We start from the raw sequence: 23,767 nt of genomic DNA on the forward strand, positions 1-23,767 counted from the left end.
GGAACCATGAAACCATGTACTGTAGGCCACTGAACCACCTCAGCCAATCCCTCCTGTACACTAACTTGCCAAACAAGCCCATCCCTCTTGTACATTAAATCTCCCATTGGAACCTATAGTACTTACACATCAACAACTCCCAATCTTTTTCCCTCTTCTACTTGTTTGCATTTGGCATATTTTATAGTTTTGAAGTAAAGAAGTTTATCCTGATGTTTCAAAGTTCACTTTTCAGTTTACTGAAAGAGACTGGGAATGTATTTGTGTAATGAACTGATAGTAGAACAGTACTGGACTGGCAGCATGTTACAAGCGGCTTGCTTGTCTGAGCAGGAGGGATGGTGTGAACCACCGAGAATGCAGATCAGTCTTTGTGAAATAGGTTTTATGACTGAAGCTCAAGTTAAATACCACAACATCCTTCTACCCAGTCACAACGCACTTCACATTGACAATCCTATAATTCAGTCAGTCCTGTTACACACTCTCAGTCAGTGCTGTTATACACAGAGCTGGGGCACTCAGTCCTGTTACACACTCTGTCAGTGCTGTTCTACACACAGTTGGGACACTCAGTCCGCCCACCATGGGGCCGGAAAATCCTGGCCGCAGAGTAAAGCTCTCTCTACACTGTCCCCATCAAACATTCCCGGGGCAGGTACAGCACGGGGTTAGATACAGAGTAAAGCTCTATCTACATTGTCTCCATCAAACACTCCCAGGGCAGGTACAGCACGGGGTTAGATACAGAGTAAATCTCTCTCTAAGTTGTCCCCATCAAACACCCCCAGGACAGGTACAGCACGGGGTTAGATACAGAGTAAAGCTCTCTCTACACTGTCCCCATCAAACTCTCCCAGGGTAGGTACAGCACGGGGTTAGATACAGAGTAAAGCTCCCTCTACACTCTCCCCATCAAACACTCCCAGGACAGGTACAGCGCAGGGTTAGATACAGAGTAAAGCTCCCTCTACACTGTCCCATTCAAACACTCCCAGGGCAGGTACAGCGCGGGGTTAAATACAGAGTAAAGCTCCCTCTACACTGTCCCCATCAAACACTCCCAGGACAGGTACAGCACGGGGTTACATACAGAGTAAAGCTCTCTCTGCACTGTTCCCATCAAACACTCCCAGGACAGGTACAACACGGGGTTAGATACAGAGTAAAACTCCCTCTACACTGTCCCCATCAAATACTCCCAGGGCAGGTACAGCGCAAGGTTAGGGACCCTGTGTGTGCGGAACAGGACTGAGTGTCGTAGCACTGACTGTGCGTGTGTGTTGTACTTACAGCTGGGACACTCAGTCTGGCACACAGTCAATGCTGGAACACTCAGTCTTATTGCACACATGAAATTTAAAATTGAGAAGAAATAGTGGTCCTGTTCAACACAGACAAACCATAGTCCACAGACTGCATCTGTAAGGATTGTACCATTAATCCATTTATTGAATTCACCACATAGCAGGGGCATTATTACCTACATTGAGCTGCCTTGTGTTTTATAGGGTGGAAGTACAGATGGGTGACAGATTGGTGCATGCCCTTGGGATCGAGGATGACCTGCTTCCACTCCGATTCGAGACTCCAATGAGTGATCTGGAGATTCAGCCACATGCAAGGCAGGTGGTGCTTGAAGGGTTGGGTAGATGAGCTGCTTGGAGGCTTGAGTGCTCTCTCCTACATCTCAACTTCAACTCTCTGTGTTCCCGATGAAGTTTCTCTGTGCTCTTCCTGAAGTAACCTTCTCTATTTTGGATTCCCTTGATTCAGTGGGGATGTTTGACCTCTTCAGGGATGCTTTGAGGACATCCCATAAAGCATTTCCGCTCTCCTCCTGGGAGTCTCCTGTCACGAACAAGTTCCAAATGGAGCAGTTGCTTCGGGGATCTGGTGTCAGGCATACGAACGACACGTCCCACCTGGCGGAGCTGGTTTTGAATGATTAGCACCGCTTGAGAGAGGACACTGCTGTTGGACTGCCTTTCTTGTCACTGTATTTGGAGGATCTTGTGACGGTCCCGCTGGTGGTGGTACTACAGTGCTTTGAGGTGCCTGCTGTAGGTTGTCCAAGTCTCTGAAGCATTTAGGAGTACAGGGATCACCACTGCCCACTAAACTGTGACCTTAGTCTCAGGTAGGAGATCCTTGTCCTCAAATACTCTCTTCCTCAGTTGGCTGAGGCTGAGCTGGCACATTGGGGGCGATGATTAATTTTGTCATCTATGTCTGCCTTTGTCAAGAGGAGGCTCCCAAGATATGGAAAATGGTCCACACTCCTAGTATCCCACCATTGATCTTAATCGGCAGGGGGAGATGCTGTGCTGTAGGAGCTGGTTGGAAGAGGACCTTAGCTTTTCGGGTGTTTAGTGAAAGGCCCATTTTCTTACATAGTTCAGAGAAGAGGTTGACAATGATCTGGAGCTCAGTTTCTGAGTGAGTGGGCACATGTTATTGGAGCTCAGTGACAAGTTGGAATGGCTTTGGTTCTGGATTGAAGATGGAGTAGGTTAAACAGTTTACTCAGTGTTCTGCCGTGAAAGCCACTCTGTCTCCTGTCAAAAGCAAGAGGAGCAGAGCAGAGTAGATCTAGTGTTCTAACACACTTGTCCCAACTTTGTTTTACTTGCTCTGTTTGATGGGACGGTGTAGAGAGAGCTTTACTCTGTATCTAACCCCATGCTGTACCTGCCCTGGGAGTGTTTAACTGGATGTCCAACACCAAAAAGCTTTCCAAATATGCCATCCCTTAATTTTGCTGAGTAAATTTGATTCAAAAAAGATTGCTAGTTTGATTTAATTCATGTGTGAAACCGGCAGCAGACAAACAGGAGCTGAGTTGAAAGTGGCAGAGATAGTCTGTAATAATCTAATGTGTGATGTTGGAAAGCCCCTAATTAAGTGAGGAGTGGAGTCAGGAGTTTCATAACAATTAGGTAACATTAACTGGGAGGTACTCTTTGCTTCTGAATATGTTATTGTGTCTGTTCACAATTACTAGTGAAACTCTGAGTTGGATTATCAGCTCCTCATTATAACAATTATCCTGGGAAATTCAGGACAACAAGAAGAACTGGGAGAAATAAGGAGCAGGAACATCTGAACCATGGCATCTACACACGTCACACACAATTCCATCCTTCGCAGCATTCTGGTGTGGGTGGGCTGTTGGCCATTTTGTCTACAGGCAGGTCCCACAATGCGCATTAGTTTGGGAGTGACTGTATTTATTCCAATATTGTTTGAGGGATGAATGCCGGCCAAGCCACCTGCTATGGGTGGTGATTTCCACTTTGGATGCAAGTGGACTGGTGGTTGTCTGCTAATGCAAGCCCAGTCCTGGTTTCCTTTCTGTGAAGCCATTGTGGATAAGGGCAGGCTCATTCACAAGTACCAGCTCCCAGGGCAGGTACAGCAGGGGTTAGATACAGAGGAAAGCTCCCTCTACACTGTCCCCATCAAACACTGTCAGAACTGGTACAGCACGGGGTTAGATACAGAGTAAAGCTCCCTCTACACTCTCCCCATCAAACACTCCCAGGACAGTTATAGCACAGGGTTAGATACAGAGTAAAGCTCCCTCTACACTGTCCCCATCAAACACTCCAGGACAGGTACAGCACGGGGTTAGATACAGAGTAAAGCTCCTTCTACATTGTCCACATCAAACACTCCCAGGACAGGTACAGCACGGGGTTAGATACAGAGTAAAGCTCCCTCTACACTCTCCCCATCAAACACTCCCAGGACAGGTACAGCACGGGGTTAGATACAGAGTAAAGCTCCCTCTACACTGTCCGCACCAAACATTCCCAGGGCAGGTACAGCAAGGGTCGAGTAATATCCCTGCACACAATCCAAAACTAAAAATTAACACCTCCCCTACTCTTCCAGCACTGCCATGGGATCATTATCATCCTCCTGAGCAGGCAGGAAGAAACCTTGCTTTAATATCTCACCCAAAGGACAGCAGCTCCAACAGTGCTGCACTCTGTGCGTACCGCAGAGGGGTGTGCTGGCTGAGATGTTGGGCTTCTGTCACCGGAGCAGGGCTTGAACCCACAATTTCAAAAGAGAGCGAATGAAAGCTGCTGCACTGCCAGGTGTGCCGTTTTTCAGGTGAGACATTACACTGAGGCTCTGACTACCCCCTTGGCTGGATGTAAATTATGGGCACTATTTGGAAAAGAAGAGCAGCGAGTTCCCCCCGGGTGCCCTGGCCAGTATTTCTCCCTCAACCAACTGCTGAAACAGACGGTCTGCTCTGTATGGTTGCTCTTAATGGGAGCTTGCTGTGCGCAAACTGGCTGCTGCGTTTCCTGCAACAGTGGCTACACTCGAGATGTCCTGAGGTTGCGAGAAAGACTAGCAAAAATGCTGAGTTTTCACTAACCGGCCAAAATGTTGCAATGGGGGCAGTCAGTTGAAGTTGCTAAAAGGCGGAGGAAATGCAGTCATTTGTGTGTGTGTGTTTGTGTATGGGGAGAGAGAGAGAGAGAGACTCTGCTGGGCTCAGCAGTGCCGAGAGCCGCTTCCTCCCATTGCTTCAGATGTGCACAAACTGACTGTCGGCATTAAGCCCCTGGCCCACCCCCAGATTTAGCAGCAGCCTTGACACTGAGCAAGTCTGCAGAGCTTGGAGGGAACCTGGATGGGAGAAACACCTCCGCCAAGGAACAGAAAATACTAAGAAGGTCAGGCAAGCATCCGTGGAGAGAGAGGGAGGGAGGGAGGGCTGGTGGAGAAAGGAAGGAAAGTTAACTTTCCAGATCGATGACCTTTCGTCAGAATTTGCAGGTTAGTCTTTTTAGAAAAGGGTTCCAGGAGATTGCATTAATTGTTAGAGAAAAAAAACCCTATCTTGTTGCCTCTGTAACATGAAGGAAATGATTTACAGACATGCTGGAATAGAGGCGCACTATGTTACCCACAGCTGTTACACCACACCCACTTCCTGGGAGGAGTGTGTGCCTTATAAATTCTCAACTTCTCGCCCACAACAGCTTCGACTCTCCGGCACCAGCCTGTGATCTCCCTGGAGTATTTACCGAGTCGGTCTCAAACGCCGCGGCAACTTTCAAGGAGGGTAGCGAGAGAGAGAGGGAAAGAGAAAAGAGTTTCACTGAACTTTTTGTTGCATTTGTGTCAGACGAGATCAAAAACAACACACAAGATCAACAAATTTGCACTTTCCTGACTTGCTTGAAGAAAGGTATCGATTCTAGTCATGTCTCAATTTAAGCATGAGTTTGAAGCCTGCTGAATCTAATTTAAAAATAATTGTTAAAGATCTGGTTTGCCGCTCGGATTTGGACTTGCCTTTGCTGGGTGCTGTTGTCAAGTCATCTTTCCTGACCTGTCGTTATAAATGTAATTGATAAATCGTGTGCAAACGACAAGTTTTTTTTTGGGGAGGGGGAGAAAAAGAGAAAATAATAGCAAGTTTATCAGTTTCTGTGGTGACGTTGACGAGTGAGGGCCAGGGAAGGATGCAGCTCCGTGTTCTCCTCAACCTGCTTTTCCTGTGGGACATTCTCCCCGTCACCCTGTCCCTCTCCACTTGCAAGACCATCGACATGGACCAGATCCGGAAGAAGCGGATCGAGGCCATCAGGGGCCAGATCCTCAGCAAGCTCAAACTGTCCAGCCCCCCCAAGGCCGAGCAGGTGGCAGTCACCAACGATGTCATGGTTCTCTACAACAGTACCAAGGAACTGCTGCTCAAGGAGCAGCAGCAGGTAGTCACTGAGACCGTGGAGGATTATTACGCCAAGGAGATCCACCGCTTTGACATTTTAGAGGACAACACAGGAAACAGAGACCAGGGTAAGTGATGTTTACGGTCCTTTTGATTTAACGCGGTACTCACCCTCTCAACGCCAACACCCTCACAATCCACGTTAGCCCCCATCCCCCCCTCTTAAATTCAAATTTAATAAGTGCAGCATTAAATCCGAAAATGCTGGAACTCCTCACACAATCTGTGGAGTCATCGATCTGAAACATTTATCTGTTTCTCTTTCTGTGTGTGTGTCTCTCCCTCTCCACAGAAGCTGCCTGACCTTTTGAGTATTTCCAGAATTTTCTGGGTGTTTTCGTGTTTTTGTTTTAAAAAAAAAAGAAAAATCAGATTTGTTGTTCTGTGTTGGAAGTTGCGCTCAGTGCGGGAGAGACCCTGGAATGATCAAGGTTAAGACTTGTATAAGATCTGAAGGTGCCACAGGGTTGCTGTGCTCACCCCACACTTCGAGGCGAGAGGCCATCTGGCCCTCCCACCAGCCGGGGCGCAGATTGACCCTCGGCTATTCGACTGCAGGAGGCATCGCAGCCCTGCCCGTTTCTGTGCTCCTCGGCCCCAAATCTCCATCTCCTTTGCAGCAGCAGCAGCAGCAGCAGCCCAGGGATTTTGTAAGAGGAGCAGAGACAACCCAATCCCCCACACCGGCCCCCCACCCTCTCTAGTTCGGCTTTGGATTCTGCTTCTCCCCCCAACTGAAATCAGCTAACCTTCCCCCCTCCACCCCACACACACACAGGCCCTAGACTTTACTGACAGGGGCTCAGTCTTGCCTTAAATCTCAGGAAAGGAGCATCTAATGCTTACACTGATCTTATCCAAAGGTTGGAAGATGCATGTGTTTGATGATATCTCAAGATTGTCCTTGTGTGACCCAGGCTCCATAACTTTGCCTGGGCTACACTGCTGACCGAGGCCTCTGGATTGTGCTTGTGAGACAGAAACCGAGGGAATAGTGGAATGTGCTCCGTTAGGATAATAGAAATCCCTTTTGCAATTAAACCAAATTCTGGTGGAATCAGCAGGATTCCAGCTCTTGAGCGGCAGGGATCAATACCTGTTTGAGCTCAGGGCTTAAAATAGTTTGAAAACATCCATCCACCACTTGCAAAAAGGCGAACCAAAGTCAAAATTTGCCTGGCTGCTTTCTTTCAAGGGTCTGCACTGCTGGCTAGGGTTGCCAACCCTCCAGGATTGGCCTGGAGTCTCCAGGAATTGAGTATCAATCTCCAGGATGCTGCTGTGTGCCACCCTGGAGAAAAATCATCGGGGCATTAAAAGAGTTTTTTTTTTTAAAAGATTTCTTTGAATATTTCTCTTTATCAGATACAAAAATACTGAAAATTGGAGGGGGGGGGCAAAAAAGGTTGTTTGGCTGACAGTCAAGCGTCATCCAATTGGGTCTTCTTGCTTTCCAATTGGTGTAGGAAGGCCATACGTCACAAGGATGGACGTGTTGGCCGACTAATGGCTGGAGCGTGGGGGCAAGTCATGTGATGAAACCTCCAGGGATACATTTAATCACAGTTGGCAACCCTGTGTTCCCTAGGGATCTGCAATATCAGTATTTCTGAGCCATGCACCTGCAGTTCCTGATGTGAGTGTTCAGCTGTCAGTTCCACCTCCCAACATCATTCCTAGAGTCCACAGGGATTCTCGAACAATTTGTGTATTTGCCCAAAACGTCAGTGCCAGATATCAAGTGTCAGCTGTGGCTCCGTCGGTGGCTCTCCCACCTCTGAGCCAAGAAGCTTGTGGGTTCGCAACCCACACCAGGACTTGAGTGTGAAAATGAAGGCCGACACTGTCAGAGATGTCATCTTCTGAATGAGATGTTAAACCAAGGCCCAGACAGGGGGGAAAAATCCCAGGACACTCAATGGAGAGCAGGGGAGTTCTCCCTGGAGCACTGGTCCATGTTCGTCCCACAAACAACATCACAAAAAAGAAGAGGTGATCTGGTCATTATCACGTTGCTGTTTGTGGAAGCTTGCTGTGCGCAATTGGCTGCAACATTTCCTGCATTAAAACACCGACTGTACTTCAAAAGCCTTTAACCAAAACAGAAAGCGCTGGAAAAACTCAGTAGGTCTGACAGCATCTGTTTCTACAGGGTTAACGTTTCAAATCCGTATGACTTCTTCAGAGCCCAAAAGCCCTTGATTGGCCATAAAGTTCTTTGGGATGTCCTGTGGTCCTGAAAGGCGCTATATAAATGCAAGTAGCTACAGCAGCCAGCTTGCATTTATATAGCACCTTTAACATAGTAAATTCGTTCTCCACTAGATGAACCTCCTCCCTACTGCTCAGGGAGCAACACAACCCTCCAAATAGTACATTGGTCGAAACGGCACCTGGGCATGTCCTAGATTGACACTGCTTTTGGACTGAGGCTGTTTTACCTCTCCAGTAACTGGTGAGAGAAAGGAAACTACTTACGAATGGTTATATGACAGCAGGGAAATGGGCCGTTCAGCCCATCTGGCCCATTCTGGTATTTATGCTCCTCAGCAGCCTCCTCCCACCTCCTCCTCATCTCACCTATCAGCATGTGCTCTTCCTTTCTCACCCCCTCATGTGTTTGGCTTCCCCTTATGTGCACCCATGCTAGCTGCCTTATTTGGTAGTGAGACACACACTCTGGGTATTAATTAAAACAGCCAGAGCTTGATTTGGATGGGCCTTTGCTGCATTTTATTGGCCAGTGGGGAGTGAAACAGGATGCAAGAGCGTATTAGGGGAGCACATTGTTAAGAAGCAAAATTGACTTTTATCCAGTCGTATCTGTTTAAAAATTGACCGTGGGAACTTCTGGTTTCATTTAGCATTAATATGCTCAGTTGGTGAGACAGGGACTGTCTCCATGGCCCTTGGCAGCTCTGGGTTGAGTGGTTAGATAAAGGTGGCAGAGCTATTCCTGACTTGCCCTGTAACTTGGCAATTCAGGGAGGCTATTCCCAATTAGGAATAACAAGAGCCCAAGTGTGTATATAGCGCCTGACCAAGCCATGTCCGGATGTATTAGGGCAGAAGATGCCTGAAAGCTTGAGGCAGGTTTACAGAGCATTTTTAAAGGAGGACATGGAGATGGAGAGGCTTTGTGAGGAAATTCCAGAGTTTGGGGTCCAGCATGGAAATGGGATGGTCATCAGTGGTGCTCATTGACAACTGTGGATGAGCACGTGTCCAGAGTTAGAGGAACACAAAGATCGAGGAGGGCTGTGGGGCTGGAGGAGGTCACGGAGATGGACAGGGGTGAGGCCATGGAGGGATTTGAACACATTAAAAAATGGAACCTGCCAATCCACTGCTTTTCAATGGAGCTTGGAGTGTCAGTTGCCTTGGGTGAGAATGTTGTGTTATGTATTAACATGCATTACCTCAACCAACCTGGGACAATCAGGATGATCTTTTGAAAGGTATTCGTATACACGGTGTATGACATTCCAAACACTCAGTAAATGCTCCAAGTGAACTGTAGCTGAATACTGCAGCTTCTGTGGGTATGCATGCGTGACTGGCATTTATAGATCTCTGTGTGCGTGTGCTTTAATGTGTATATATGTTTGTTTGTGTTTGTGTGCACATGCAATATTCATTCTATATGTTTACATGACCAGCAGTTGTTTTATGTGTGTATGCCATAGTGTTTATATGTATATGCAATACTGTTCATTTGTGTGTGTGTGTTTGTTGACATTTATATATTTGGTTGCATTGCCATTAGTTTGGTGTTGGTACAGAGCCAGAGGGAGAGAGTGGGACAGTGGGATTAGCTTAACCTGTACTGTACCTGCCTTGGGAGCATTTGATGGGGATGGTGTAGAGGGAGCTTTACTCTGTATCTAACCCCGTGCTGTACCTGCCCTGGGAGTGTTTGATGGGGACAGTGTAGAAGGAGATTTACTCTGTATCTAACCCTGTGCTGTACCTGTCCTGGGAGTGTTTGATGGGGACAGTGTAGAGGGAGCTTTACTCTGTATCTAACCCCGTGCTGTACCTGTCCTGGGAGTGTTTGATGGGGACAGTGTAGAGGGAGATTTACTCTGTATCTAACCCCGTGCTGTACCTGCCCTGGGAGAGTCTGTTGGGGACAGTGTAGAGGGAGATTTACTCTGTATCTAACCCCGTGCTGTACCTGCCCTGGGAGAGTTTGTTGGGGACAGTGTAGAGGGAGATTTACTCTGTATCTAATCCTGGGAGTGATTGATAGAACTTCCCATACCTCTGCCTTTATCTTTCCCCTTTCTCTTTGCTTCATTTCCCCTCTGGAAGCTAAATTATCCCTTTACTCAGCCCCTCCCTCCTCAGCCTCTGGAAACGCACATCTCTCTCCATTATGCCTGGGAGCACAGACTATGTTAGTTCTCTCCCATAAGCAGTAGGACATTAATTCTCCATTAATTCGACGTTGTGAAACCGATTTTTTTTTTTTTTTTTGGCCTTCTCGCCATATTGTCCACTCCGGCCACCAAACACACCCAACCCCAGCGGGTCGGACGATTCCACCCATGGTTTCCAAAGCTGTCCACCGCTGGGGGCTTTCTTGCCTCACCTCTGGGTCAGTTATAGACTATTTGCGAATTGGTGTGATTAGTCAAGGAGCAGTTTATCATGTGACTACCAGGAAGATAGAAGACCAACGAGATTGACCTCGTCCTGCAATTCCTGTGTTGCTTTGAAGTAAATAATGAGTCATGTTATCTGAAGTGACTGGGATATGTTTGTGGGTGGATTTGGCAAAACAATGATAACCCACAATGAGATTACAGTTCAATATTACAAAGAGAAGAGTCGATACCACTTGAAATTGTGCCCATGCCCTCTTGCGAGCTCCTCTCAAATTCACACTCTCAATACTGACTGTTCCTCAATTATCAGCGAACTTTCCTCTCCCAATTTCCTCATTCACTGTCCTGGCATGGACTCTCTTGCTGGGTTACGATTCCATCAGGCTCTCTGGTATCTTCCTACTCGAGGATGTATGAAGCAGGAGTAGGCCAAATTGCCCCTCAAGCCAGCTCTGCTATTCAGTACGACTGTGGCTGACCTACCTCAACTCTACTTTTCTGCCCCATTCCCATATCCCTTTGATTCCCTTAAGGGTCCCTTAGTCTCTTTGGCCATTCTTCATGTGAATCTAGACTGGCCACCCAGTTATTCAACTGTGGAGAGCATCACAGCTGAGTCTGCTCCCGTCCGCCCTCAGCATCCACACACGCAGCCTGCCCAGAGCTGGTTACTGGACGGCAGTCAGGCTGATTTTCTTTCCCACCATAATCTCAGAGCCAGTGAATGGCTACGGGAGCGCCTTCCCCTCCCTTCTGTTGGGGAGCTGGTCAGTGCCACTGCTGAGTCAGAAGATTGTGGGTTCAAATCCCACTCCAGAGGTAAAATCCATTCTGACAGTTCAGTGCTGCACTCCTGGAGTTTCAGGCTTGCGGATGAGACATTGAACCCAGGGCCACATCTGCTCTCTCAGATGAATGTAAAATATCCCAGGGCACTATTTCAAGGAAGAGAAACAGAATTCTCCCCTGTGTCCTTGCCATTATTTATTCCTCAACCAACATCACGAAAACTGATTATCATGACATCTGTCACGTTGTTGTATGTGGGATCTTGCTGTGCACAAATTGGCTGCTACGCATTCTATATTTCAGCACTGACCACTACAAAGTAACTTCATTGGTTGGATGTAAAGCGCTTTGGGACAGATTGAAAGGCGCTGTATAAAGTGCACATTCTTTTTCCTCAAATTCTTCTTCCCTGGATTGATCTGATAATAAATGGCAAGTAACACTCGCGCCACACAAGTGCCAGGCAATGACCATCTCCAACAAGAGAGAATCCAACCATCACCCCTTGACATTCAATGGTATTACCATTGCTGAATCCGCCCCCTCCCCCCCCCCCCGCAAAAAGCCTGTCCACCATCTACAAGGCATAAGTCAGAAGTGTGATGGAATACTCTCCACTTGCCTGGATGAGTGCAGCTCCATCAACACTCAAGAAGTTTGTAACCATCCCGGGCAAAGCAGCCTGTCTGATTGGCACCACATCCATAAACATTCGCTCCCTCCACCACCGACACACAGTGGCAGCAGTGAGTACCATCTACAAGATGCCCTGCAGTAACTCACCAAGGCCCCTTCGGCAGCACCTTCTAAACCCACGACCATTACCATCTAGAAGGACAAGGGCTGCAGATACATGGGAACACCACCACCTGAAGGTTCCCCTCCAAGCCACTCACCATCCTGATTGGGCCAAAATCCTGGAACTCCCTCCCTAACAGCACTGTGGGTGTACCTACACCACGTGGACTGCAGCGGTTGAAGAAGGCAGCACACCACCACCTTCTCAAGGGCAATTAGGGATAAGCAGTAAATGGTGGCCCAGCCAGCGACATTCACAACCCCTGAAAAGAATTTTTTAAAGAATTTAAAAAAAAACTCTCTAGAGATTGCGGGGTGGGGGTATTGTGGAGGGGTACATCATAATATCAAGGCCAGACCTTGGTGTTTCTTGAAGTTTGGAAAATTATGAGAGCTGACCCAAAGAAGTTGTGATATTTGACAGTACAAGAGGAAGACCCAGTTAATGAAAACATTGTTATAAAACTGTCTGAGGAGATCAGCTACTGTGGAACACACAAAAAAGCAGTTGTAGTAAACAGCAGGAAATTTTAACCTTGGGGGACGGTAGATTTGCTTGGAATTTTCTGCTTCTGTTTTGTGGTCAGTCCAAAGCAAGAGGACAATGAATCAGCGGGTAAATGAGTGACAAGTTCTGGGGACGTTTGTTTTTTTTCTGAATACTTCTTCCTGCCTCTTGCTACAGAGGAAGTAGAGATCAATTTCTGGAAACTGCAACAGTGGCAACAACAGTAGCTTGAATTTATGTAGCGGCCTTAGCGCAGTAAAATGTCCCAAGGTGCTTCACAGGCGTGATTATCAAACCAAATTGACACAATGATAACTTCCACATGCACACTGATGACGTGGAGCTCCACCTAACCACCAGCTCTGTCCCTCAACCCCTATACTGCTAATGATTTGTTGCTGCTTGTCCAACATTCAGTATTGGTCAAGTAGGAATTTCTTCCATTTAAATATTGGGAATTCTAGAACCATTGGCTTCGGCCTCACCACAAATTTGATGAGGACAAGGGTCAATCGCCACCAACCTCCACCTCCCATAACCTTGAGAACACCTGAACCTCTACTGCCAGTGTCCTAATTCACCCCCAGTCCCTTCCACCCTTGTGCTCACTGACCTCCATTGGCATCTGGTCTTGCAAGGGCTCAATTTAAAACAAATTCTTATCATTATCTGCAAATCCCTCCATCGTCTCGCCACAATCCCATCTCCGTAGCGACCATCAGCTTTGCAACACCACCACCCCCGACATCTCTGTGTACCTCCGATGTAGGCCTCTTGCACTTCCCTGCTTTCCGTCGCCCTATCATCGGTGGCCGTGCCTCCGGGTACCTCAGCTTTAAGCTTTGGGACTTCTTCCCTGATGCTGGCAGCCTCCCTCCTTTAAGGTTTTCCAAAAAAAGACTACTGTCGCCTGTCTGAATATCGCCTTAGACAGCACAGTGTCCAAAATTGTGCTCCTGTGAGGTGCCTGGGGATGTTTCGCTATTCTGAAGGCGCTACATAAATGCACGTTGACCGTTAAGATCTAGGTAATTCCATCATCCGACAATGAAGGGAAAACCTTCCAGCAGAAATCACTGGAGAGTGAGCCTGAAATGGAGACCTGGCTGATTTCATTTTCCTTTTGAGCACAGGGGCACTATGTTCGATCGTAGCATACCAACTCCTACCCAGGCCGAGCTCACTTATAAAGGGAAACAACATGATACACCAGGCAAAAAGGAGTAGAAGGTTACGCTGAAAGGGTTAGATGAATGACGTAAGAAATAGGAGCAGGAGTAAGCCATACAGCTGCCCCCACCCCCACCCAACCAAGCCTGTTGCACAGCTTAACACAATCATAGCTGATCTTCTGCCTCAACACATTCCTGCCTGTTCCCCATATCCCTTGACTTCCCTGAGAGATCAAAAATCTGTCTATCCCCAGCCTTGTCAGCATTCACCGATGGAGCATCCACAACCCCCTAGGGTAGGAATTCCAAAATTCACCACCCTTTGAGTGAAGAAATTTCTCCAAATCTCAGCGGGGAGATGGTGACGTAATGGTAATGTGGCACTGGACTAGTAATCCAGAGGCTCAGGCGAATGATCTCGGGACATGGGTTCAAATCCCACCCCAGGAGCTGGTGGAATTTAAATTCGGGTTAATCAATTCGCTGGAGTTCAAAAGCTCAGTGATGGTGACCATGACAACTATCATCGATTGTTGTTAAAACCCATCTGGTTCACTAATGTCCTTTTAGGGGAGGAAGTCTGCCAATCTCACCTGGTCTGGCCTACATGTGACTCCAGACCCACAGTAATGTGGTTGACTCTTAACTGCCCCCCTGAAATGGCCTAGTGAGCCCACTCAGTTCGAGGGCAATTAGGGATGGGCAACAAATGAAGGCCTTGCCAGCGGCGCCCACGTCCCATGAAGGAAATTTTTTTAAAAAAAGCACTAAATAATCCTGAAACCGGATTCCCCAGCCAGGGGAAACAATCTCTGTGTCTACCCTGTCAGACCCCTTCAGAGACCTCGTAGGAGGATGGACACTGGCATAGAGCAGTTGGGCAGAATGGCCTGGTCCTACATTGTAAATTCAATGTAATTCCCTGTAGTCATAAACTCAGTGGAAACTTGGGGATTGAGAAACTTTAAAAAAAAAAAAAAAAAATTTTGTTGTCATTAAACAACCGGAGCATTTAACCTATCGGTATTTCCATTTCCGATCCCCAGTTCAACTCATTGTTTGCTGCTTTTATTCCTTGCCAGCAGACGTGTGAGAGAAATGTGCCTGTGAGTATTCAGGCTGGGAACTGCCTTTTGGCCTCTGGAGATCTGTGTACAGTTGGGCCTCTCAGAGTTATCATGCACCGCATTGCTTCCCTTTTCAGTGAGGGGGCTGGAAAAAAAAAATGCTCCCTTGTTTTTCAGCCACGGCCAGTCCCCTTGCACACAGCGGCCGGGAGCACAAGGAGGAAGGCTTTCAGTTTGAATTGTGTAGCATGGAAGGAGGCCATTCGGCCCATAGTGCCCATGCTATGTACGCCCCTTTGCAAGAGTCAGCCCATTTGTCCCCGGCAAATGTTTCCCTCTCATATTAGGACATGACTTGGAAGAGAGTGTTAGAGGGTTTTGGTGATTGAACCTGCCGGTTTTGAAAGGGGTGGAGAAGAAAGATAGAAGGGTCTCTTTGTTGCCTCGTTTTGTCCCTGGCAGTCAGTGTTCGCTGAAGCTGCTTTCACTTCTCAATCTCGTCACTTTTCCTGTAAGTTACAGCAGTAGGTCAGAGGGCAACATTCAACGAGGATTTTCACCAACTTGTGCAAAGGTTGAATTGCAAGATGAGGGTCAGCTGGTGATACCCCACTGGCAGGTCACCTCCAGGACAGAATTCAAACCTGGCACAGGGTGATGTAAGGGAAGCAACCCCCTACCTGCTGCTCTGAGGGCTCTGACCATGAATCGTCCCAACCCAGTGTCTGCTGGGTCCTCGCAAAGCAAAATCAGCACCAATTGGCAGAGTCAGGCCATTGACAGGGAAGTCTTGCAAACAAAGCAAGTGCAATGGCAGTAGAGGGTCCTCTTCGAACTTTAGGATTAAAAGATATCGTTAGGAGAGAGCTTTATTCTGTATCAAATCCCGTGCTGTACCTGTCATGGGAGTGTTTGATGGGGACAATGTAGAGGGAGCTTTACTCTGTATCTAACCCCATGCTGTACCTGCCCTAGGAGTGTTTGATGGGGACAGTGTAGAGGGAACTTTACTCTGTATCTAACCCTGTGCTGTACCTGTCCTGGGAGTGTTTGATGGGGACAGTGTACAGGGAGCTTTACTCTGTATCTAACCCCGTGCTGTACCTGTCCTGGGAGTGTTTGATGGGGACAGTGTACAGGGAGCTTTACTCTGTATCTAACCCCATGCTGTACCTGTCCTGGGAGTGTTTGATGCGGATAGTGTAGAGGGAGTTTTACTCTGTATCTGACCCCGTGCTGTCCCTGCCCTGGGAGTGTTTGATGGGGACAGTGTACAGGGAGCTTTACTCTGTATCTAACCCCGTGCTGTACCTGTCCTGGGAGTGTTTGATGGGGACAGTGTACAGGGAGCTTTACTCTGTATCTAACCCCATGCTGTACCTGTCCTGGGAGTGTTTGATGGGGACAGTGTACAGGGAGCTTTACTCTGTATCTAACCCCATGCTGTACCTGTCCTGGGAGTGTTTGATGGGGACAGTGTACAGGGAGCTTTACTCTGTATCTAACCCCATGCTGTACCTGTCCTGGGAGTGTTTGATGCGGATAGTGTAGAGGGAGTTTTATTCTGTATCTAACCCTGTGCTGTACCTACTCTGATGTACCTTGGTGGGTTTTGTGTTTGCCCTGATTATTTGACCTGTTGCACTGACTGGGGCAACATTTCTGTAGAAATGTTATGATTTGCATGTTTTGCTGATCTGATCACTCTGCTTCCTTGTAGATGGTAACGCCAACCACAAAACCTATCGGTTCAACATCTTTCTGAATGCTTCCAGTGAATCCTTCCTGCATCGTGCCGAGTTCCGACTTTATCGAGTCGCCAGGGATGATGCAGAGCAAATGGAGCAGAGGGTGGAACTCTATCAGGTAATGCAGAGTGATGTTTGCAGACAGCTTATAGCCTACATGGGAAGTCTCTCACCTATTTATCATGCTCTGAGCATTAAAAAAAACATTGGTGCATTCTGGACTGCAGTAGAGGCAGTGAATAAATTTTAGTTGAGCGAATTATTCTCTTTTACCCACTGTCTACTGTACAGTTATGGGAGTGTATCAGATGACTGAATTTACCCACTGTGTATTGTACAGTGAGATATACACACACACGTGGGAATAAAATTTCCACTGCCTCTGGCTACTGTTGCTCATACCTTCACCCTGGCTGCAATGGAGGATTATTATCTGAGTCACAGTTTGTCTTGTTTAGCTCCTGGTGGTGTGAGCCTGATACCCTTCCTGATCCCTCTTTGTGTTGAAGCCTTTGGGATGGCGTTCCTGAGGGACAGGTTGAATCTCGACCAGAGCCTGGCACACGGTGGGCCCCCTTTTTTTTTTTGCTGTGGAGCCCACATAGCATAGTCGCAGGAGCCGTTCTCTCTTTAATTGCTGCCAGTGTCTGGCGATCGTGTCCCGTCTCGAGGCTCTTGTCCAAACTGAATGGATCCGCCCTGGGGAGCGGCAATTGCTGACTGGCTAATAGAGCGGCATGTTTCTACATGAGAGTGTTTCAGTGGATTCCAAACCTGGCAGAGTTTAATGCCCATGGTTTCCCGTGTTCCCAATGTGCTGTCTTGGTTGACATATTTTGTACCTGTGCAGTTTTATCCCTTTGCATCACTTGGCTGCTTGATTAGAATTGTGGAGCCAAGAAATGAGGCCAAACTTGTTAAGTGTGGCATTGAACTTCAGACTGAAACGGAAGGAAAATAAACAGTATCAAGATCAGGGACAGGCCCACAGGCCCCTGTGAACTTTCATACATCAGGTCACCTTGGGGAGCGTGGGTGGCACGTTGCCTTTTGACTCCAGAGTTTGAGTTCAGATGCATTGCAGCTCATTGGGTTGCTGAAAGTTTGGCCGGTTTCTATTGGAGAGCAGACGCTGAGGCAGCCCAATGGAGCCGCTTCAAAATATGAAGCTGATTGAGGTACTTTCCTCATTTATGACCAAGGAGAACAGAATGCCGCATTCTGACCAATGAAGCAAGCAAGGCAGACTTGCATTTATATAGCGCCATGAACAACCTTGGGACATCCAAAGCGCTATACAGCCAATAAAATACTTTTGAAGTGTAGCCACTTTTGTAACATAGGAAACATGGCAGCCAATTTGTGCACAGCAAGCTCCCGCAAACAGAAGCGTGATAATGATTTTTTTTAAAATTCATTCACGAGATGTGGGCTTCACTGGCTGGGCCAGCATTAATTGCCATCCCTAGTTGCCCTTGAGAAGGTGGTGGTGAGCTGCCTTCTTGAACCGCTGCAGTCCATGTGGTGTAGGTACACCCACAGTGCTGTTAGGAAGGGAGTTCCACGATTTTGACTCAGCGACAGTGAAGGAATGGCGATATATTTCCAAGTCGGGATGGTGAGTGGCTTGGAGGGGAACTTGCAGGTGGTGGTGTTCCCATCTATCTGCTGCCCTTGTCCTTCTAGGTGGTAGTGGTCATGGGTTATATACTCTGTTTCGTTGATGTTGGATGAGGGCAGGACACCAGAGAGAACTCACCTAGTTGCCTTTGAAATGGTTTTTTTTTTTAAGTCCACCTGAGATGACAGATGCTGCATCGGTTTAACAGCATCTGAAAGACGGCACCTCTGACAGTGCAGCACTCCCACAACGCGGCACTGGGCATGTCAGCCTAGATTATGTGCTCCAGTCTCTGGAGTGGGACTTGGACTCATGACCTTTCTGACCCATATTTCGAATGCTAGCCATTGAGCCACAGCTGATGGGACTATCCCATGGGAGGTTTAAGGGTTACGATGAGAAGGCGGGAAGAGACCAACCATCAATGTGGAAGAGTCCCCCTGCCCCAATCCTTGTGTGTGCTAGTAGCACACATCACAACATGGCCAACACCTAGTCCCTGTTGTAGAGAGGCCGCAGAATGCAATATTTACTTGGGATTCTCGCGACATCATACAAAAGGAAATAAGGTTTGAAGGCTGATGCCCAGTTGAGCTAAAATATCCCTACCGCAGACCCACCCATAAGATAACTCCCAGACGCATGCCCAAGTCTCTGCCACCTCCAGCCTCACAGGGTGGAGAGGCTGCAGGTTCAGGGTTTGTATGTAACCTACACAGCGTACCTCGTTCCGAATTTGTTGGCGATCCCAGAAGCATGGGCATGTGCTCCACGCTCTCTCTCGACTTCAGTCGAGCTTCTGTTGAGACAGAGAGTCCCTGTTGACGAGCCATTGTCGAGGATCCTATATTGGAACAGGCTGGCGTTAGAAATTCAAAGGACAACCAAGGAGGGACATGACTTTAAATCTATGTCTACTATTTACCACTTCATGGGCCAGAGAAAATAGCTTCAGTTACCGTGAACATTGTAAGGAAGGGCAGAGAGCAAATCAGGCGGTTCCTAACATGCAATCTAGTGTACATAAGCCACCGTTATAATGTCTCCCCACCCCCATCACCCCCAGCTGAGTAGCTTTGTCTAGGTGCATGAAGATAGTCGCAGGGTAAGAGAGCACGTTAGCTTTCAAGACTTTGAATTGTCTCTCGCTGTGACCCAGTGGCTTTAGAGAAGGGAAGGAGATCAGGGGCAGGAGCAGAAGTGATTTGCTCACTTGTCAGTGGCTGGATATAATGTTATAGAATGGCTACTACAGCATCAGAGTACTTAATTCTTAAATTTATTTAGCACCTTTCACGTCTTCAGGATGTTCCAACCTGCTTTATAGCCGATTAAATACTTCTTAAAGTGTAGTTACTGTTGCCATTTAGGAAATATGGCAGCCAATTTAAGACACAGCAAGATTCCACAAAATGACCAGATAGTCTGTTCTTCTGTTAGATGTTGGTTGAGGGATAAATATTGGCCAGGACATCGAGGAGTGCTCCCCTGCTCGTTTTCAAATAGCGTGCGCACCTGAGAGCACAGATGGAGCCTTGGTTTAACCTCTCACCCCAAAAGACGGCACCTCTGACTTTGCAGCACTCCCTCTTTGGTGGCTTACATTTCATGCTCAAGTCTCAGGAATGGAAGATTCTGCCTCTGGGTTGGGGGGGGGTGAGATGGAGCTCACAGAGCCATACCTGACAAGATGAGAGGGAGGGGTGCAAATGAATCATATGCTCATTAGAGGTTCAACAAGGTTGGTCACCATGGATTTTATTGGTTTTTGCAGTAGGTCAAGGTTCAAGTAACAGTCGAATTATAGAAGGTCAGAAAAATTTCAGTCTGGGGCTGCTATTTTTTTTTTAAAGTTTTCAATTTATGTACTTTGACACTGAGACAAACACTAATATTACAGTAATAAATTGTCTCCAATGTCAGGCCAGCTTCATCACTAAAATATCAGACCTAAATCACTAAACAGAAGATCTAAAATACATTTTTAATCAAAAGCAATCTTACCTACTTTTTATAACTGAGAAAATGCTGAACTACACAGCAGGCCAGTCAATACTTTGTACCCTGACTGAACGGATTAACTTTTAGGGTGTGAATATTTATTAGAATTGAGAACTGAGAGGTCAATAAGCAGGAAAAGGTAATATGGGGGAGGAGTGTGGTGGGAAGGAAGTAGGCTATATAGAATGACGCTGCTATTCTTGGTCAGAATGGAGATGATTAATCATTGATTAACAATGATCTTGTTAATCATTCCTGCAGAATACACTGCGAAAGATGACTGTGCTTCATTTTACCCACAGTGTTGATGTTGCTATCCTCCACTCACTGCGTTTTGCTGGAGAAGTAACCCTGCTTTTATCAGGAAACATTGCTGCCGTTTTGGTCATGTGTCCTGTTTGCTGTAGTCCATGGAGATACTTTTTAAACAGATTCTGCAGCCTGCTTGACAGGACGTACAGCCAGCAGTCTATTTATTCAATGCAAACAGCCTACAGAGTCTATTTAGAATGTGCCTTGATGAACTACAGCAATCAGAATTCATGACCCAGACTACAGCAACTAAGGCTCTTCTAATGATAGAATTGGATGACTCTTTGGAGAGGGATGGTGTGGCCTGAAGGTGTGCCATTTCTACACTAACACAGGAGAAAGAGGACAGGGAGACACATTGAGCAACATTGCCACGCATTCAATGAGCTCCCAGAGCCCAGAAAGGAATCTTCAGATACTGACATTATTCTACAGGAACTCTCCAGTCTGAACATACCCCAGGAGTGACCATGGAAGCAAAACATAGGAGGAGGCCATTCAGCCCTTCAAATCTATTGTGCCATTCACTTAGTTCATGAATGATATCTATTGTAACTCCATCTACGCACCTTGGCTCCGTAACTCTTAAATACCCTTGCCCAACAAAAATTAGAAACCAAGGGCATTGAAGTCATTAGAGTCATTACAGCACAAAAGGAGGCCATTTGGCATGGACTTACTGGTCTGAATGGCCTCCTTCTGTGCCATAATGACACTCAGTTCGGGAATCGCTGGGATGAATATCCTCATATGCAAATCCTCATGACGTTGAAGATCTCCTTAAATCTGCTGACAGCAAACCTATTAAAATATGAAGGGGAGAAACCACCAGGAGCAACCACAATGGCAAGAATCCTTCAACCAGCCATCGTAACTGCTGATAATTTAATAATCCTTAACCAGTTCCAAATGCATCAAGCATAATGCAGCCAGTATGAGTGTGAATGAAATGCAGCAGCATTTCCCAGTCTGTGCAACCACAAGAGAAGCTGGTGCACATTTAGTCTTGTTACCATAAGTGGTCTGGAGAAGCTCACTCAGCACTGTCCCGGATAGATTTGGAGTTTCTTTTGTAACATTCTCCTGTGCGTCTTGTGACGGGGCAGCCCATCGGTGTTAATATCATTAACGTAAAAACAAAATACTGTGGGCGCTGGAAACCTGAACTAAAAACAGAAAATGCTGGAAAAACTCGGCCGGTCTGGCAGCACCTGTGGCGAGAGAAACAGAGTTAACGTTTCGAGTCTATATGACTCTTCTTCCGAGCGTTAATATCACACAGGGTTGGGAGTCAGTTGTTCCACTGTGAATCCATACCTTTGAACGCTCTCTTGAATATGTTGAAGACTCAAAGTACACGGGTTAAGTCGAGGAACTTAAAAAGGACAGAAAAAGCTTGCACTTGTTTTTTTCATTCGTTCACGGGATGTGGGTGTCGCTGGCTGGGCCAGCATTTATTGCCCACTCCTAATTGCCCTTGAGAAGGTGGCGGTGAGCTGCCTTCTTGAACCGCTGCAGTCCATGTGGTGTAGATACACCCCACCGTGCTGTTAGTGAGGGTGTTCCAGGATTTTGACCCAGCGACAGTGAAGGAACGGCCGATATATTTCCAGGTCAGGATGGTGTGTGGCTTGGAGGGGAACTTCCGGGTGGTGGTGTTTCCATGTGTCTGCTGCTCTTGTCCTTCTAGATGGTAGAGGTCATGGGTTTGGAAGGTGCTGTTGAAGGAGGCTTGGCGAGTCGCTGCACCGTGTAGATGGTACACACTGCTGCCACTGTGCATTGGTGATGGAGGAAGTGGAATGTTTGTGGATAGGGTGCCAATCCAGCCGGCTGCTTTGTCCTGGATGGTGTCGAGCTTCTTGAGTGTTGTGGGAGCTGCACTCATCCAGGCAAGTGGAGAGTATTCCATCACACTCCTGACTTGTGCCTTGTAGATGGTGGACAGGCTTTTGGGAGTCAGGAGGTGAGTTACTCATCGCATGATTCCCAGCCTCTGACCTGCTTTTATAGCCATAGTATTTATATGGCTAGTCCAGTTCAGATTCTGGTCAATGGTAACCCCCCAGGATGGTGATACTGGGGGATTCAGCAATGATAATGCCATTGAACATCAAGGGGTGATGGTTAAATTCCCTCTTGTTGGAGGTGGTCATTGCCAGGCATTTGTTTGGCGCGAATGTTACCTGTCAGCTAAAGCCTGGATATTGTCCGGGTCTTGCTGCATTTGGACCTGGGCTGTTTCACTCTGTTTTAATGATGTTTGTTGAAGAATAATTGACCGGAATGTCTACTTTTTCCAAGAGCTCCACAGGATCTTTAACCACCTGAGTTGGTGGATGGGGCCTTAATTTAGCATCTTACCTAAAAGATGGCACCTCCCACAGTGTTGCACACTCCCAGTGCTGCACTGGGAATGTCAACCTGGATTTTACCCTCAAACTCTAGAAAGAAGGGAAGTCCAGGGAACTTTTCACCCAGAGCTGTGGAGTAATTTTCCAGGGAAGGAATTGGAGTGACTGTGTGAGAGGGTCGCAGTCAGATGGGATTCCAGTGAGGAAGGGGATTGAGGGATCGAATACGTTTGTCATTCCCAGCTGTGGCCCAGTGGGCAACACTACCCCCTCTCCGTCAGGAGATCAGTGAGTTGAGTACCAATGCAAAGACTTGAACATATAATCCAGCAGGCCCTTAAGTGCAGTGAAAGAAAGACTTGTATTTATATAGCTCCTCTCACAACCCCCAGACGTCACTTTGAAACCACTGAAGTACTTTTGAAGTGCCGCCACTGTTGCAACATAGGAAATGTGGCAGCCAATTTGAATGGAACAAGATCCCACAAACTGCAATGATGTAATGACCAGATCTTTTGTTTTTTGTGCTATTGATTGAGGGATAAGTATTAGCCAGGACTCTGGGGAGAACTCCCCTGCTCTCTTCTTCAAAATGGTGCCTTGGGACCTTTTACATCTACCATGGAGGATAGATGGTTTTAATGTCTCCTCCAAAAGACGGTACCTACGATAGTGCAGTACTCCATCAGTACTGCACTGTTAACCTTGGTTTTTTCTTTAGCTCAAGTTCTGGTGGTGGGACTGAACCCAGAACCTTCTGACTTGGAGGTAGGAGTGACACCCACTGAGCCACAGCTGACACACTGAATACTGAGGGAATGCTGCACTGCTGGGGGCGTCTTTCAGCTGTGGCATTAGACTGAGGCTGCGTCTCAGCTGGATAGGAAAGATCCCATGGCAGTATTTCAAAGAAGAAATGTTTATCCCTTGGCTAGCATCAACGAAACAGATGGTCTGGTTGCTATCACATTGCTGTTGTGCTGTGCATAGCTTGAATGCTGTGACATTTCAAAAGTACTTCAGTGG

At 47.2% G+C, this 23,767-nt stretch overlaps 1 protein-coding gene across 2 annotated transcripts in view; it reads left to right on the forward strand.

The window, feature by feature from the left end:
- The first annotated feature begins 4,789 nt into the window (after positions 1-4,789).
- LOC121272656 (transforming growth factor beta-1 proprotein-like) overlaps positions 4,790-23,767 on the forward strand; it is a 39,050-nt gene continuing 20,072 nt past the window's right edge. Inside the window, exons 1-2 of one of the 2 annotated variants that reach the window (XM_041179358.1) lie at positions 4,790-5,829; positions 16,426-16,571. In XM_041179358.1, coding sequence (XP_041035292.1) covers positions 5,493-5,829; positions 16,426-16,571 — 483 coding nt within the window. In that variant the 5' untranslated portion in view covers positions 4,790-5,492. The remainder of the gene's footprint in view (positions 5,830-16,425; positions 16,572-23,767) is intronic. The other variant, XM_041179357.1, reaches the window with a different exon arrangement.

The sequence above is a fragment of the Carcharodon carcharias genome, chromosome 34 (assembly GCF_017639515.1).
Source record: "Carcharodon carcharias isolate sCarCar2 chromosome 34, sCarCar2.pri, whole genome shotgun sequence".
In the NCBI taxonomy this organism is placed as follows: Eukaryota; Metazoa; Chordata; class Chondrichthyes; order Lamniformes; family Lamnidae; genus Carcharodon; species Carcharodon carcharias.